The sequence below is a fragment of the Doryrhamphus excisus genome, chromosome 10 (genome assembly GCF_030265055.1).
Source record: "Doryrhamphus excisus isolate RoL2022-K1 chromosome 10, RoL_Dexc_1.0, whole genome shotgun sequence".
Classification (NCBI taxonomy): domain Eukaryota; kingdom Metazoa; phylum Chordata; class Actinopteri; order Syngnathiformes; family Syngnathidae; genus Doryrhamphus; species Doryrhamphus excisus.
Genome location: NC_080475.1, coordinates 8,481,480 through 8,499,612, shown reverse-complemented (window position 1 = coordinate 8,499,612; position 18,133 = coordinate 8,481,480). Strand labels below are relative to the sequence as shown.

The following is an 18,133-nucleotide window of genomic DNA, read 5'->3' as shown; positions in this document are numbered from 1 at the left end:
CTATTTACCCCCAAAGTACTCCCAGCCACTTATTATTAGCAGTGCATGTGCAACAAGAAATGAGTCCGGGTGGAAAATGGGCTCTTTGCGAGTCAGGCAGACGCCATGATGCCTGATTGACTTTTAATCATCACTTTGCCATGCAGGAGATGCTTGCACATCCGCCGGGCGCCATCATACCAGGAGTGGTACAAGTAGTAGTACTAGTGGGGGGGGTAGAGATTGGAATATTTAATGATTTTTATTATCATTTATTTATGAAAACATAACTGCGGGATACGCCATCCAACACCACAACATCCGAAGTTACAAGCTTGGCACGACACAAATAAAGTAGGAGTGTGTATCCATGTGTAATACTCACTGACTTTAATGGTTTACAATCATTGCAGTTGCATGACAGAATCCTTCTCGGACAAAAAGGAAAAAAAAAACATACAAGTATACTCTAGTTACAGCTCGGCCATACTACATAATATGAATTAAATAAGAAGACATTGCACTACACAGATAAACAACAAATTCCGCCTCTGAAATTCCAAATTCGACCAAAAGTCATTTTTTTTTATCTTTTTTTCTTCTTCAGCGGCGAGTATGTTGAAGTATTTTGTCTTCAACCTGTCATTGTAAGTCCCAGCATAAAAAAAAAAATCAGCAAAAATCAGTCTTGATCTTTTTGAAATGTCGACTTTCCTTCCGTGATTTGGTTTGAATGAGAAAGAGAAGACAGAAAAATGGAAATAAAAAAAAAGAAAACACACAATACTTGACTTTGAAATACAGATATCGTTTTAAATATTATATATTTATATATGTACAGTCATATAAAACAAATATGGAGTCAATTTTCAGTATTTTTCACAGTTTTTAGAGACTCCAAATTGAAACCAGCGGCGGAGTTTGGGAGGAGAAAGGGGGGGGGGGTATGTGATGTGAATTAAAAAAAAAAAAAAATGATTTTGACGTTTTCTTTCCGATGAGAGAGGTATGATGGCGGCATAATGTCGGACCTCCTCATCAAGTGGCGTGCAGGTGACTGTTCTTGGATTTACTGACAAACTTCTTCTCCTTCACCCGCCGGTTCTGGAACCAAATGGTGACCTGGCGCTCCGAGAGGTTGGTGGCGGCCGAGATGCGCCTTCTCTTGTCTTTGGTGATGAACTTGCTGGCTGCGTATTCCTTCTCCAGCTCCTTCAGCTGCACCTTGGTGTAAGGGACGCGCTTTTTGCGGCCGCGGCGGTAACTGCTCACCTCAGGCTGCAGGGGCACCACATCTGTATATGCGGGGATGGGGAGTTGGGGGGGGGGGGGGTAATACAATGTCACATTAGTTCCATAAATGCAGACAAATGTCAGCAACGACATGGCACCGTTTCTACAGAAGGTTTATGAGCACAATTATGGCGTTTAGATGATAAAAAATAACACTACAATTCATCTACGTGGATCCATTTCCGCCTATGTGACTGCATTACCAGCATGGAATTGTGGGTAATACGGTGAAGATAGCACAACAGCAGGCCTATCGGCTACATATAGCCGATATGGAGCAGACTAGCATGACGATTGTGGGAGTGAAACAGCGCATGTGTGCGTTTGGAGCACAATGCGCACACTGCGTCGCGCTTGCGTGGATCTTCTTCCAGAGTGCGAGGGGTGGGGTGGGGGAGGCAATATTGTATATAGGAAGTTGTGTTGTAGTATATCCGCTATATGTGATATTAATCCTAATAATGTAGTAAACACCTTCCAGTGGTCTCTGTATTTATTTACATGAGGGGGGTCTTGGTCTTGGCTTTGACCATTTTTTTTGGTATGAAACATGACTCCGATGTGTGTGTATGAGTGTGTGTGTGTGTGTGTACAATTGTGTATCCCGATATATGCAATACATGACATGGGTTGAGATTTATTGACACAATCCAAACAATCTCCCCTGACCGAAAATCAACTCGTGTTCATCCATCACATGACCTCAAAAGGTCATGCCATAAAGTGATGTATTTTTTTGTATTTGTCGTTTTTTCAATATCGACTTAAAAATCGACTTCCATAAGAGACATGAAGGTTGGAGATGTTTCCTGGGTACCTGTCCATGTTGCTTTGGTACATGATGATTAGGTTTAAATGTAAATGTTGATAACCAAGTAGAAACATGTGATGATGTTAAAAATAGCACTGCTACTCCTCAACCGGATGAGGGAAAAAATTCCCATTTGTGTTATTATTTTTTTTTTTTTACCTGGAAACGGCGACTTCCACAGATGACCGGACTGCGTTTGCTCCTTGGAGCAGTACACCTGCCCGTCCCAGCCATTGGAGAGAGCCCAGTGCTGGTACCCCTCCATGGGGATGAGGGCGTCGTGCCTCGGCTCGGGGTGGCCACTGATGCCGGGCACCACCGACACGTCCAGATATCCCGGCACGGCCTGGTACGAGCTGGCGAAGCTGGGGTAGAAAGCGAACTCTTTAGCCCGGCTAGACAGTTCCTCGCCGGGGAGAGCGGTGCCGGGCTCGGCGTATTTGTCCGCGGGGTGGTACGAGCACGGCTTCTGCTGCAAGTTGACGTTGTGGGAGTGGGAGAGCCTGCAGCCGTAGTAGGGGCCCCCGAACGGGTAGCCGTAGCTCAGCGAGGCGCCGGAGGACGACTGCGGGGCGGGACACTGGCGAGCGGTGTCCGGCGAGGAAATATCCGAGTAGACGGAGCCTTGGTGGGTCGCTATGGTGCCGGAGTGTCTTCCCAGGGCGGGGTGCGACATCAGGTCTCTGCAGTGAGTCGCGGGGCAATTGCCGCTCAGTCCCTCCATTGTTTGGCTTTTATTCGGAGCGCTTTCATTCGGGCTTTTTTCATAAACGTACATCAAGGTGTCCGCCCAGCGTGGATGCACAAGCAGCGAAGTCGTCATATCAGGGGCTGCCGATGCTTTTTAAAAGTCGACTTCTCCAAGACGGACACCTCATTTCCAAGTACATTTTTACACTCGGCGCATGCGCACACCCGCGCCCCTTGCGCGTCCACTTCATTAAGGATGTGGCACGTGATACGCTAACAGGTCCACCGCGCGCACAGCCCGAGAGCCGGACCGGGGCAGCCCTTTAAAGAGACACTGGTTCGCATGGCGGAGCTTCTCCCCGCGCGCCACGCGGCGCTGCCATTGGCTCCGAGCGGCCAGCCTCGCTCCCTTAAAGGGAAGTTTGCGCGCTGGGACGGCGGCGGCGAATGAAAACAATCTGGGGGTTTTAGCCGGCTTCCGAGCACTGCGGAAGGCCGCCGTGGGCGAATGCATCACTCGTTCTTGCGTTTCTTCACCCAGCGCCATTCTAAACCTTGCAAAAGTCATTCCAAAGCGCACAAAATGTGTCATTTATCCCACGATGTTAGTCCACATTGCTCAATTGGCGTTCTTCGTTTCATGGAATGACCCAATGCAGGACTTTAGAGACCCTTTACGCACCTCGAAACGCTTACTTTGCACACTGAATGAATATTCTAACAAGGCGTCACCCCTAATCCATACAACAAATGCTTTTTTTTGATTTGGTACTTTTTGGAATAAGCTGCACATTAATACATACACTATCAGGCTGTGCGTAAAAGAAGTACGCATGCTGTATTTCTGAAACGGTGCTCCAAAAGTGCCCCAACTTGGTCCTAACAGTTGCATGACAGCCATCACAGGAGCAAGATCAAGATTTTTTTTTTAAAAAACCTTTTGGATTATTAAAAAAAAAATAATAAAGGCATGCGTAAAGACGATGTCAGGCCATAAGTACATGATTCCAACTATATAGATGTATATAAAATCACCCATAATGCGTATTAGGTGTCATTTTTGGGGTCTAATATTGTCAAGAAAATACATAATGATATTAATTTTTCACTTGTATTGCTGCAATTAGTCGTCAAATGTGCGTAAAAGGATCACCTGATGCATTGAACATGGATGTCCATAGTTATATTAATGCCATAGTCATTTATATATTAAAAGTACAATATGATTAAGTATATATACATATATATGTATATATATATATGGCAAGATATCTCAAAGTTTGGGTTCATAGAAGCAAAAATAAAGATAAAATTATAAAAAAACTGAGCTTATTATTCAACGATGAATACTAATAAGTTATCAGAGCAACTGTACACACACACACACACACACACACACACACACTGAATGTTAGTCATTTTGCCAAAACGCCAAAAATAAGCCTTGACTGTCACATGATATAATCGCAAGTGAGAACCACACATAAAAAAATGCGCACGAATGCAATCCACGACAAAAAAAAAATGAGTTTTAAACTCAGCAATCATCCCACCCGGAGTCACTCCGGGTAAAGTTGTTATGATAATTCACCGAACATTTACCTCTTGTGACAGTTGCTGTCAGAAATGCAATATAATTTTAGTGTCACTTCACTTCAGGTGTTATATTTAAAAAGGAATTAAAAGGCATTAATTCCTTTTTTCTGCGTATTATTGAAGCGCATCCATCAGCGCCATGCGAGGAGTTGCTGACGCTGCGGGCAAACAAATAACAGCAAGATTAAGACTGTGTGCATGGCACACAACTTTTTAATTAGATGCCATGGTAGAAGTGCACAAATATTTGACAACATGGCTTTACTTGATCCCCGTTCACGCCCTAGTGTTAAGAAATGTAAACAAGAAAATGCGCCATATCCTACTAGTGACTAGGTGTTTATTTGGAAAGACTTAAGGACTAATATCTTGCCCGTGGCGCTATTTTGGAGGTGAGCATTTCATCCACGGGAGAGGCCCACGCACAGAGTATCCATAAAGAGCGCTTTTGGTGATGAGTCACTCATGCTGTATCGCTGATGGACATTTTTCAGTGTGCCGAGTTGTCATGCATGGGGAAAAAGGTGGCCTGCGTGTATGCGCCTGCACGCCACTATAAGGAAGCAGAGCCCCCTCTGTCCTTTTTTTTTTTTTTTTTTTTTTTTTTTTAGGAGAGGCACTGTGGTTCTTTTGTCTTGAGGAAAAACACAAGCACGAAAAGGCGCATCTATAGGCGGCAGCTGCACGGAAGTCCAAGGTCAAGGTAAAAAAACGCAGACAAACAGGGTCGTAATCAGAGTCTAGACGCACAAGAATGAACTTCACACTACGCAAACTGTTTTTTAGAGGCGCTTACTCTCAAACATTTGCTGTGTGAAGGCGACTTTTGCATTAAAAAAAAAAAAAAGCGTCCCGAATTGTTTGCTTAAGGAGCTGGTTCCACCTAAAACTGCATCGGATAGTGGCTCCTTTTTGGATAATTATCACCAATTAATCTTAAATATGCATATCCTACTTCTAAACAAATATGAACTGTTTTAAGGTAAATCTACAAAAGAGTAAAGCTGCTAATTAGGTGCTTTGTTATTATTATGCTGACATAATAATTATTAGTGTTGGTGATGTATTTACTAAATAATATTCCACCACTTAATATTTTTATAACTGTGATAATTCTGCAATAAAAACAATGTCAAATATTTATATTGGTATTCCTTACAGATGTGATTCACCCTGCAGGAAAGAAGTGTATTATCGCATGGAAAAAAAAATTCCACCCCCCCCCCACCACACACACTTCTTTACTAATATTATAAAATTAATATTTCTTATAAGAATATATCTTGATTAGGAAGTCACGGTGTGGGGTAGTAACTATCTTAACAAGCAGACTTCATGTCCTTCCCAGACAGACTCTCTCTGAAGTGAAGGTCTGGGGAATGAGGGGGGGGGGGCATCCATCCTCACTAAAATCTTGCCTACCTGCGGCTTCCGCTCTCAGGAAGTGCGTCTGCGTGGGCACATGACTGCGCTTATCTCATTTAGTTGAGTGAATTTAGCTGTTAGCAATTACACCACAAGAGTGGATATTTGACTTTCAATGCAATTAGGAATATTCTTTTATGATTATAGGAATATAGGCTCATTGCAGCTGCACGTGCACACTGCAGAACATGGAATAAAAATCAATCAGAGATTGATCCAAATATATCAGGAATATTTTTTTTTGCATTCATAAGAAAGTGAAATAAAAAAGTGCTAACCAGAACCGTGATGACTAAATATGATAATAAATGACTAAATAGATTTTACAGGAAAAAAAAAAAAGGCCAACCGCTCAGCTCTTAAGTTGTATCACCGTGAGTCACTGCAGCCTGAAGTACAACACTGCCTGTGTTCCACTTTGCGCCAGACGGGACTGGATGCAACCTTGGCTGCTACTAAGGTAGGTTCCTCGGTCGTTTCCTATATAGGCCACGACTTAAGGTGCACCTGGAATTGAGCACTAAAATATCTTTTGCAACAATAGAAGCCCGAATATGGAACAGTCATATGAGTTCTTGTGCTAATTTTAAGCAGAAAATGAGCAGAAAAAACTATAACAGCATCTAATTTAAGTGGTTAGTCTTTCTGGGTTGCGTTCAAGATCACAAATGTTCGTAATGTTCCGAAAACGCAAACGTTGTATTTAGAATATAGGAATCCAAAAAGAGAGGGAGTGTAAACAGGCGCAAATATAGAAGAGTGTGTTCTGGTTTTTATTACGCATTAAGATGGACAAATTCCTGCTACATTCCTCACCCCATTGCTCAAGAGCTTCTTCCACATCATCACGCCACAGTATTGCCCAAACTCAATGAACTAAGAGGAAGTTTTGGAAATGAGCCCACACATGAAACGGGACTCAAGTGGGCCTTTTTTCACTTTTTTTTTTTTTGGAGAGAGGGGGGGGGGCAGATGCAGATGCAGAACACTTGTGCAAGTGGCTATTTATCTTTCAAAATAAAAGGACAGGATGGTTGTTGCACCGTTCATTTGCACGCAGCGTGTCATTACGCACAACACAACGACAACAACCCGCTTATTTTGCCTTCCAATTGAACACGTTTCAACTTCACCCGGACCTCGAACGCAACACTGGCTTCAACCGTAAAAAGAAAAAAATAAAATATTTCATAACTTGGTAATTCATTCGTTTTTCGATGAGGAAAAAGCGTCAAAAAGGCTTCAATTTGAAGTATAAAACTCCAAGCTTAAATGTTACATTGAATTATTTACATTTTAAATAGAAATATATTTCTTAAAGAATATAATATGTAATATTTATTGCAATTTAATCGCACAGTTCACAAATACCACCAAATGGTGACCGATTTATCAAAAGTATTTGGGCCTGTGCGTCTATTTTGCATCCTTTTGCGCATAACTACAATTAGATAAATGATGTGCAGGTGAAGTCAACTATACAATTTTGTGCATTAATCAACTATAAAGTACTATTTTAGACTATGTATTGTATGATTCCATATTTGGGGACTTTAATAAACAATACAAGGCTGCATTGACTTTGGTTGTGTTGTCAAAATATCGGCTGTTTTCATTCTAATTTCCAAACTATACATTCCTATTTTTTTTTTTTACTTAAATGTGTGTTATAAGATGGGCCCACGCCACTACTAATATCCCACGCCGCGGCAGACTAAATACTTCCTCCTCTAGTCGGAAGTCCAAGTTCAAGTTAAGAGAGGCGGTGGTGGCTGCCGGGCAGACAAAAGACGCACACGTTCATCGTCAATCATCTCAGTCTGCAGCCTCCTAAAGAAGCTAATGCGCTTGGACCACGAATGTATGTTTGGGGAGGGGGGGGGGGGGTCGTTGATACTAAGTATTAGTTATTGCTCATGCGCAAATCATCCATTCACTTGCATAATATTTGCGCATAACTGCACTGCATCATTTAAATGAAACCAAAATATTAGAAAAAAAAGCTCCAATTGGGGTACATTGCTGCCACGCAAGAGTGAAATCACAGCCACGGTGTTCGATACCCAAGAATGAAGGTAAATGTGAATGTGAAGGTAAATTAGTACTATTATCTTTGTGAAGATTATGGATTGGATTTTGAGTCTACTTTCAAAATACTACTATATTTTGAGGTGAGTAAAATATTATATATATTCCACTGAAAATATGTAATAATAATAAGTCATTCTACCAATGTATGAGCATCCATGTCTAAGCTTTCAAACAAAACAACGAGACTAAAAACTAGAATCCCTTAGTTAGCGTATGCGATAATAAGGAAAATATTGTCACGCATCCCTGACATTAAACGCCACATTTGGTTATGAACTCTTATTTTAACCGCAATATATTGACAATGACGTATAGACTATATGACTAATATTCCTAACGAGTCATTTTGTAACACACTCAGGCTTTCAGGGGGAGCACAAGAAAAAGAAACAGGCCAGTGGCGCACAGATGCGGCAGGCGGGTTTGCACTTATTGTTCGGGTTTAATGCTGCAAAGGTAAAGCGAGGCTATGGAAGTAAATGTAAATATTAGATAATTCTATGAAAAGCCATGAAAAGATCTTAGCGTATTATTTTTTTGCGCATAATTCCACAACAATGTGCAGTAACTACACCAGGAATGTGGATCACATATTGGATGAGGATAGATAATCGATTCTTTAGTTGATTTAACACTGCAAGATAATGCATATATATTTGCCGCAGTTCCTCCAAGTATATTCGTCACTTTTGCGCACAGGTCCAAGTGCAAAAACACACTTTATGCCGCTTAACAAACACGTTGATGCCATTTATCGCCGGTTTCCATTTAGTCAATTTGCATTTATAGCTGCAGTATATATATGACGCAGGAAGGAAAATGAGGGGAATCTTTTTTTTGGAGTGTCTGACTCCAATAGTCATTTGCACCACCACTCGGCGTCAAACTATGCGCATTTTTTGTTATTTTGACGCTTTGACTTAAAAAAAAAATCTCAGCCTATTTAAAGTACATTCCAACCATACAGATGTTGGAATCTTTAATAAAAAAGAAGATATTATGAAAGAGATGCGTTCAGGGACAAGTGTCCCTGTTGTCTGAATGTCAAAACGAACCCGGAGTTTAGACGCAACAACGTCCTTTGCGCACAGACGCGACAAACAACTCCGATGAAACAATTAGCGCGGGCTCATTAGTGCCGCTGCACTGCGCACATCCGCAATATAGCCAAGACGAAGTTCAAGTTCAAAGTCAGCCTCCACACACGCAGACGCCGTGGATGCGGGGCAGCCTTCAGCTCCGCAGCATCCACGACATGAGTCCGAATACATGATTATATATTCATATTTATAAATACATAATAAAAGAGTTATTATAAGAACCCACAAACAGTCAGTGTAGGATTATCATTCGTTAAAATAGTCTAAAGTTCGTTTTTGACAATCGAAAGCATCATTTCAATGCCAATCGAATCACCAAAAAGGGTTTAAACTTCAATAATATCATATTCAATATTATGATATTGACATTTCCAATACAGAAAACACGCACTGCTGCAACAAATAAACGAAAAGTCAATAAAAAACAGATTTAAAACACAGGTATGGAATCACGAACGTGGACTTAATTGCCGCACGGATACAATAAATAAATAGACGCATAAATATAATGTAATAATAAAAGGGCATATGGTGATAGAAATGTGAAGTTTACCGTCCTCTGTTACAAACTAACATCTGTGCAAAGTTTCTGCTCTATTGCACCACTGTGGGGTGTAAAAAGCAAACCCCTGTGCACATTTTTGCGGCACTTGTATTAACTTGTGTACTTTTCGTTCAGGGGTGGGCTTTTTTTTAAAGGAATACAAAAACTCCAAATAAATCATAATATAATATAATATAATATAATATAATATAATATAATATAATATAATATAATATAATATAATATAATATAATATAATATAATATAATATAGCCTACATTTGTTTTTTTTTATATAACTGCAGGATGTGGACTTAAAAATGGAGGGGGGGGGGTGTATTGTAGCTGTATAGAGGCGGGAATATTTTTTTCCCATAAGGCCACATGAACTCAACCTCTCAACCTTACAATGCCTAGTATAAATATACATATCAATAGTATGTAATAGTATAACTATATAAAAAAATAACAGTCAGAAATAACGGAATTGAGCACAGGAATATTCTAAAATATAATATAATACCTACTAGGCAAATACTGCCATGAATACATAAAACATGAGTGTTTTGATGAGCAGTATGCCTGTAGGTTTACCATGCAGGTCATTGTTTGGTGTACTAGTGTATTATGGTGTACTGGTGTATTAGCATCCAGTACAAAATCCCAACAGAATTCCGTCTCTGTTAAAAGGGAATTGTACTTTTCATGGAGGTGAATACGTGAGCATGCATTACACGTCGTAAAGGAACAGTTCAGGAAACTGAATCCAGCAATTCATCGGGAATTCATGGCTCCTCCAAACCCCAACGGGATGAACTGCGTATGAGAAACGGGTCTTGTGTAAACTCTTCTCGGATTGTTTGGACTCTTGTGAAACATTGGAAATATCCCAAATGCTAGTATTTGTCCGCAGTTAAAGGTCGGGATGTACTGGGAATGTTGGCCAAGTTCTTGCTGTGTGCTCTGTAATGTAAAAATTGGATTCTGGTTGAAGGTATTTTGGACCATTCCTCGTTCCAAAACATCTCCGGTTGAGTCAGGTTTGATGGTTTCCAAGCATGGACGGCCATCTTTAAATCACAGATCTTCAATCATATTTAGGTCTGGGGACTGAGATGGCCGTTCCACAACGGTGTACTTGTTCCTCTGCATGGATGCCTTAGTAGAATCGGAGCAGTGTTTAGGGTCATGGTCTTGGTGCTGGATCCAGACAACTGATTCTTGGAGACTGTTGGCAACAATCTGCTGATACATGATGGAACCACCACCAAATGTTACTGTGGGCAGCAAGTGTTTGTCTTGGAATGCTGTGTTCTTCATCCGCCATGCATACCGCCCCCCCCTAGCAACGTAAATGGAGTAACAAAGCTTGAGGGACTCACAGTCACGCCCATATAAGGAAGTGATTGCCGTCTAAACCTAATAACTGGTTGGACCACCCTTGGCAGCAGCAACTGCAATCAAGTGTTTGTGATAACTTGCAATGAGTCTCTTACAGAACTGTGGAGGAAGTCCGTTCCACTCATTTTTGCAGAGGTCGTTTTCATTCAGCCGTGAATGTTCTCCAGCATGAAGCTCCTTCTGAAGGTCACGCCACAGCATCTCAATAGGATTCAAGGCAGGACTTGGACGACAACACCTAGTTTTCTTTTTTCTTTCAGCCATTCAGAGATGAGCTTGCTGGTATGTCCTGGATCGTTGTCCTGCTGTCCGCTTGAAGTCATGAACAGATGCCCGGATGCTCTCCTTCGGGATTTCAGGTCCTGAAGCAGCAAAACAGCCCAGACCATCACACTACCACCCCCATATTTTACTGTTGGTATTTCTTGTCAGGTCACAGAGTATTTTCCCAAAGGTCATTAAGATGTTTTCAGGCAAATTTGAGACCAGCACTAATCTTCTTTTTGTTCAGGAGTGTTTTTAGTCTTGGAACAGTTTTTCATCTTAACGGGCCGTAGTTTGATCCATAGGATAATTAACCAATAACCACACTTAAGTGAAGTGCTGATGTCTACAGCCACCCCCCCCCCCCCCTCCCAAAAAAAAATTGCTTGAGTTGTCACGTTGAAGCCGGAAACCAATGTAATTGCCCCAGGCTCAATAACTGCCGTAGAATGCATTCAGCTGTATTTAATATTAATGTTTTTCATAGATTTGATCTTACTGGGGGGTTCTTAATTTTTAATATACATGAGCTATGGCAACGATAGAAGCCATCCATTCATTGGATATGCCGTTTATTCTCACCAGGGTCGCGGGTATGCTGTCTTGGACTTGGATTATGTCTCCTAGCTGCCATGGGAATGCCTTGGTGTCCTCCTGGTGGAACTGGAACGTCTGGACTCTGCTACTTCCCGACCCAGACCTGGATAAGTGGAAGAAAATGGAATGGAAAGGAAAACAAAATGGTGTACATCTTTGATGTCTGATTATATCTTAATTATCTCAACTCATTTGCTGGGAATTATAAGACAGAGAATGACATCACCACCGTTTTTTGTGTTACAATGGAAGCCAATCACATCATTGTATACCTCCAACATTTAATAGTTGCTCGGTTTTGGAAGGTATTCATTAACAATATGTTTATGATTGTGGTGGATGTGGTTGGCAGTGGTGGAGAACATGACTAAATCTACCGAGAGCCGTTTCTAACATCTAATTGCAGCACTAATGTAGCCCAGAAAGTCAACAAAAGATGAAAAACAGTTCACGCCGATGCAGTACTGTTCTACACCTCTGCAAACAAACATTTTAATACCTGGCTGCGTTAATTGAAAGCATATCGAGGCAGGTTAAAAGAATATACGGCATATAGCTCTTGGATTGGATCTCATTACGTCGTGCAGGTGTACACTTGGTATTTATCCACTATTTAAATAAGACCAAAACACTTTTACTGGCATGCTAGCTCTCTCTCTCACACACACACACACATTATAACAAACAAAAAAAGTGCATTTATGCAATTTCACACACGTACCCCTTGCTCTATTGTTGTTTTAATTGGTGACATATTTCGTAAATCAATACAAAAACACAAATGTGAACGATGGAAAGCCTTGACTGTACTTCCATATAAAAATGTATGAGAAATGTATGACAAAATATGAATTATGCACCCAAACTTTTTGACTCGCGGGCCGCATTGATATAACAAAATTTCTGGGGGGGGGGGGGGGGGGGCACAGACTATATATTTTACACGTAACAGTCCACCTGGTATTATTGTATCTGTAAAATTGTCATGCAATCTGCTATTATTATTTATTATTTTCTAAATATTTTAAAAATAATAAAATATTATAATAATTAAAATAAAATTAAAATAATAATTATTATATTATTATCATGTAAAATATGCAAATATAACAATATTATTATATATAATTAATATAATAATTAGGGCGGCACGGTGGTCTAGGGGTTAGCGCGCAGACCTCACAGCTAGGAGACCAGGGTTCAATCCCACCCTCGGCCATCTCTGTGTGGAGTTTGCATGTTCTCCCCGTGCATGCGTGGGTTTTCTCCGGGTACTCCGGTTTCCTCCCACATTCCAAAAACATGCTAGGTTGATTGGCCACTCCAAATTGTCCATGGGTATGAATGTGAGTGTGAATGGTTGTTTGTCTATATGTGCCCTGTGATTGGCTGGCGACCAGTCCAGGGTGTACCCCGCCTTACGCCCGAAGACAGCTGGGATAGGCTCCAGCACCCCCCGCGACCCTCGTGAGGAAAAAGCGTTAGAAAATGAATGAATGAATGAATATAATAATTAGCATTAATATAATAAATATACTAATCATAATCGTTATAATAATAATATAATAATTATTATTTTAATTTTTATTATTATTATGTGCTTGTGTCTCTTTTTTCAGGAGCACTTTGTAAACAACAGACCATGTCAAACAACGAAATTGATACAACCATCAAAAGGTTGGCTCAGGCCATGATGCCAGGTTGTATGTTGAGTTTAAATTCAATACTTTGGAAAGATTGGGCGGGCCGTATTCAAACACTTGGCGGGCCGGATGTGGCCCCCGGGCCGTAGTTTGCCCACCCCTGGGCTAAACACTTGGTAGTTAGGAGGCACTTTGGGGCGTGTGACCAATCGCTGCATAGTGGGCGTGTGCAAAACAGAAGGTTTTGGAAGATAAATTCAAGGAAATACAACTGGAATAAGTGCATATTCTGGAAGATCTAGAAAGTTTTCTGTGCGGGTTTGGTGTGTTGCTTTTGGACCATCCTGCGTGGTACCATGAGCTAATTTTTTTTTAAAAATCAGAGAATATTTGGGGATGCATGGAAAGGGAAGTTTACAAAATGGACGGAAGTTCCCAGACATGGAACGATACGTATCATGATTTTTGCTTGGACGAATGATATAATCCGACACCATTTAGGAACTGTTGTTTTTTTTTGGTAAGGAAATCACAAATGACTTATGGATATCATCAAACAAGTAAACAATTAATGGCAAAAGGCGGGGTACCCCCTGGACTAGTCGTTGTCGTGTTGCCTTCATATTTTACTTAACAAACAAGCGACTTATTTAGATCGCAAAAGCCAAAGTGTTTCCACACTCTGGACCGCAATGTTAGCTTAATTGGCGGTGACGTAATAGATTGTCCTCTGCCATCCGCCATTGCTACGTTTTATTGAGGATTTATAATGATGTCACACACAAGCTGATTTAATCAAGTTCTTTAGAATTTAAAGTACTAAAAAAAAAACTCCACACATCCATATGAAGCTTGTCATGTTCTGTTTGTGCTGCTCTGCTGCCGCCTATCTCTCTCTCGGGATGCAGTGCGCCTTTAAGCCTCATGGGCGGAGCTTACCGAGCACACCTGTAGCTAATTTACAACGGATTATACTTAATCTGTTTAGTATGAAGTGTTCTTTGCCTGTTACTGGTCCAACCGTTACTGTTGTTACCGTAGTTTTACCACCTTTTCAGCTGCTCTATGTTTGTTCCTTTGTTAATAAACTTGTTTTTCTACTACCTCTGCATTTGGGAGACTAATTAACCGGCCTTGGTCAATCGTGATACTGCCATGCTTGAATTAAATGCTGCAATCGTCCGGAATGGCAACTTGTTGAACACAGATCCATGTAGTTGGATCACAGGAATATAAATTGATACATTGATGCGGTAGATTAATTGTTACGCCCCTACTACCCCTACAGCAGGGGTGCTCATTAAGTCGATCGCGATCTACCGGTCGATCGCGGAGGTGGTACTGGTCGATCGCTGGTCGATCGCGGCGTGACATTAAAAAAATATCATCCCAGCATCAATGCCGTCACTTGATTGACATACAGGGCAGCCATTCAGATGACAACTGAATGTTGCCCTTCGGGCGACCAATCAAATCAAACAACGTCTCTAAGTGCAGCAGAACTTACGATGTCAGCCTATCATCCATCCCCGTTACTTGATTGACATACAGGACAACCAGTCAGATGACAACTGAATTTTGACCTTTAGGTCACCGCTCATGCGTAAACAACGATGCAAAGTGCTAAGCTAGTCGGCGAATTGCGAGATTTTAAGCCCTCGCTAAAGTTTATGGTCACTAAAATGAGTGAAGGAGCTGGACCAAGTAAAAAGGCAAAAACTGGACCAAGTAAAAAGGCAAAAAACATATCACTTCCATACGGATATGGAATATTATACGGATATTATGATACGGATATTATCCATGACTGATAAACATTTGGAAGTGTGCTTGAGGCTGGCTATCAGCAGCTACTGTCCGGACTATGCATCCCTGGCTGGTTCAATTCAGTGCAAGTCATCAAAGTAAACTCAGGTAATTACAAAAAATGTTAATAGTTAATTATGTGTGTTTTGCAATATTGGCTCATTTGGTTATGTAAGGTACATCAACATACATTGTACGTACAAATAATCCTCAATACATTTGAAAATAAATAGATGTTTTGCATTTTTGTAGTGGGTAGATCATTTTGACTCGGCCATTTTAAAAGTAGCTCGCATGCTGAAAAAGTGTGAGCACCCCTGCCCTACAGGTTGCGAGACGAAGGTGAGCGTTGAAAGGTATTTATCGGGATATGTTTTTTCACGGAAATCGGTCGTTAGCGATTGGTGTCCGGTCAATCGCAGCATCTGTCGTCTGAAGCATTAATACGCACCACAAACCTTTCTAGATGTTTTGGTACATGTTTTGGTTTTATTTTTATATAGGTGAAATAATAAAAGGCATAAGAGATATTTCCACTCACTTAGCACCCAGAAGGTGACAGCGGATCATGACAGTCATTTGTATCATTTATAACCCGTGGACCGGTGATGCCTATTAGTCACGGTAGCGGCTTCAGTCCTTGTTTACAAGCTAACACATGCCTGTCCCCTGCTATCACGATACACCACGCACGTGAATTTGGTCGGGCAGATGTCAGCTTGACCACAGTTGAAATGTGTGGAGATTATGAGGATGAATGGTAGCGTTCCCTATCGCCCTGTGTCGATGCATGCTGCGTAGCATAAGTAACGCATTAGCGGAGTAGCAGCCGTAGTCACGGCTCTGTTGACTGTATGTGGACGAACAACGGAACTATAAAGTGGTAAAGAACGTTTGGTGAAGAACATGTCATCTGCTATTGACAATATTTTAGAATTTTAGAACCCTGGACTGGTCAACTCCAAATTCAAGGATAGAAATGTTTGAGGATTGGCTCACTGTGACATCACAGTCAGCCGGTGTTAGAAAAAACTCTATAAAACCCGAATGTCCAGAGCCATCCCAAACCTCTTCCCAAAGAGGCAAGCAGAAGTGGTTGGAGTTGCAGGACTTGCCAACCTTGCTGAAGCCCGAAGCCTTTCCGACGTTACTTGGTCACGTCGAAGAGTCAGAAGCCCAAACTGTAAGAAACAATTGATCAGTGTCGCATTTGATCATGTGTAGCATTATACAGTGTGCAAACGGGTAGTTAGCACTTCACAGAGACATGGCTAACACTTAACACAGTGTCTTTAAATGTGAAAAAAATACAAATATTTTGTACATTTTGTACAATTTCACTGGGCCGCACGGTGTACCAGTGGTTAGCATGTTGGACTCACCCTAAGAGATTGGGTGAGGAGGTCAGTCATCCATCAGTCATCCTCCTTCACATCGAGAGGAGCCAGTTGAGGTGGCTCGGGCATCTAGTCCGGATGCCTACCGGACGCCTCCCTGGTGAGGTTTTCCGGGCATGCCCAGCAGGGAGAAGATCCCCGGGAAGACCTGGACAAGCTGGAGGGATTCTGTCTGAAAGCTGACCTGGGAATGCCTTGGTGGAGCTGGAGGAGGTTGCCGGGGACCAGGAAGACTGCTGCCCCTGTGACCTGGACCCGGATAAGTGGAGGAGAATGGAATGGAATAGTTGTTCGTTATTCTGCATTATTTGTTGGTAGTGTCTGATGTGTGGTTATCTAAAGGGGACCTATTATGATTTTTCTACTTTTCTGACCTATAAATGTAGTTAGAATGTTGTATTCTCGTGTTAAACTATGCCAAAGTTTCAGATAATGAGGTTTGAACATTTGGCAAAAAAGTTTGTGATGGCTCAAAACGTTTGGTTTGATAAGGCGGGGTCAAACCGTTCCTTTGTGATGTCACAGAGGAACAGACTTCCTTCTATATAAACTATCTGTCCTATCTGCCCTCCCCCAAGCAAACAGTGGAGCAGAGCTTGGGGGAGGACACAGCGTGTATCTGGCCTACAGCCACGCCCATAAGGAAGCCCGCTCCTCTGTGACATCACAAAGGAACAGTTTTGCACCGCCCTCTGAAACCGAGTGTTTTGAGCCATCCCAAACTTCTTTCAGGGCTCACTTAACCTCGTTATCTGAAACATTGGCATGGTTTAACACGGGAATACTAAGATTTATAGGTCAGAAAAATAGAAAAAGCATAATGGCCTTTAACTTTAATGACCTGTTTTATCATAAAACTACCCAGAACAACAAACTTATTTGGTACAACTGTTTGACTGGCCATCTATCAAAAGTGATCATCCGCATAAAATACACACACTACAAAGTTCCTGGTTCTTGAACTCCAGCTGCAATGTTCGACTTTGAAACTTCCACAATGTAGAATTTGAGGGCTGAGTCCATTTTACGGCTGTAGAGCATACATGTTTTTATGGCGAGGTTTTTATGTCGTCGTATGCACACGCACAAGGACACAAAGAGAATATACACACCCCCTAGATGTGGTATCACGGTGGTCAACTGCTGCACACAGAGTAATACCGTATGTGTAAGGATGTGGACCGCAACATAAAGTCGGAGTCTAAATCAAGCTAGCAAATTAAAAAAGGTGTTCAAAACTACGGCGTGTGAAACAATGCAAAGTTTTATTTTATCGCTTTCACATCTTCTGGTCTCCTGTATGTGTTAAAGGGGAACTATTATGCTCAATTTCCACCCTTTGTATTGAGTTGTGGACTCCTATAGAGCAGCTACACACAATAACCCGCACAGAACTTTTTAGAATTTGCAGAATCTGCACCTATTCCGGCTGTATTTCCTTTCATTTGGGCTTCCTGACAAAACGGTCCGATTTCATTTTTACAAGTGGCATGCCCA

General features: G+C 41.5%; 1 protein-coding gene and 1 long non-coding RNA gene across 5 annotated transcripts in view; both read right to left on the bottom strand.

Annotated features, from left to right (window-relative positions):
• Positions 1–467: 467 nt before the first annotated feature.
• On the bottom strand, positions 468–2,915 carry LOC131136794 (homeobox protein Hox-C13a). Its single transcript, XM_058084046.1, has 2 exons — positions 2,243–2,915; positions 468–1,274 (listed from the first exon to the last, which is right to left on the bottom strand). The coding sequence occupies exons 1-2, from the start codon at positions 2,904–2,906 to the stop codon at positions 1,018–1,020; spliced, it is 921 nt and encodes a 306-aa protein (XP_057940029.1). The 5' UTR covers positions 2,907–2,915; the 3' UTR covers positions 468–1,017.
• Positions 2,916–7,766: 4,851 nt separating this feature from the next.
• LOC131136796 (uncharacterized) overlaps positions 7,767–18,133 on the bottom strand; it is a 40,152-nt gene continuing 29,785 nt past the window's right edge. For all 4 annotated transcript variants that reach the window (XR_009131811.1, XR_009131809.1, XR_009131810.1 and 1 more), the window contains 4 exons: positions 16,622–16,885; positions 16,359–16,420; positions 11,776–11,893; positions 7,767–11,291 (listed from right to left, as the gene is read on the bottom strand). This is a non-coding gene — a long non-coding RNA (uncharacterized LOC131136796). The remainder of the gene's footprint in view (positions 11,292–11,775; positions 11,894–16,358; positions 16,421–16,621; positions 16,886–18,133) is intronic.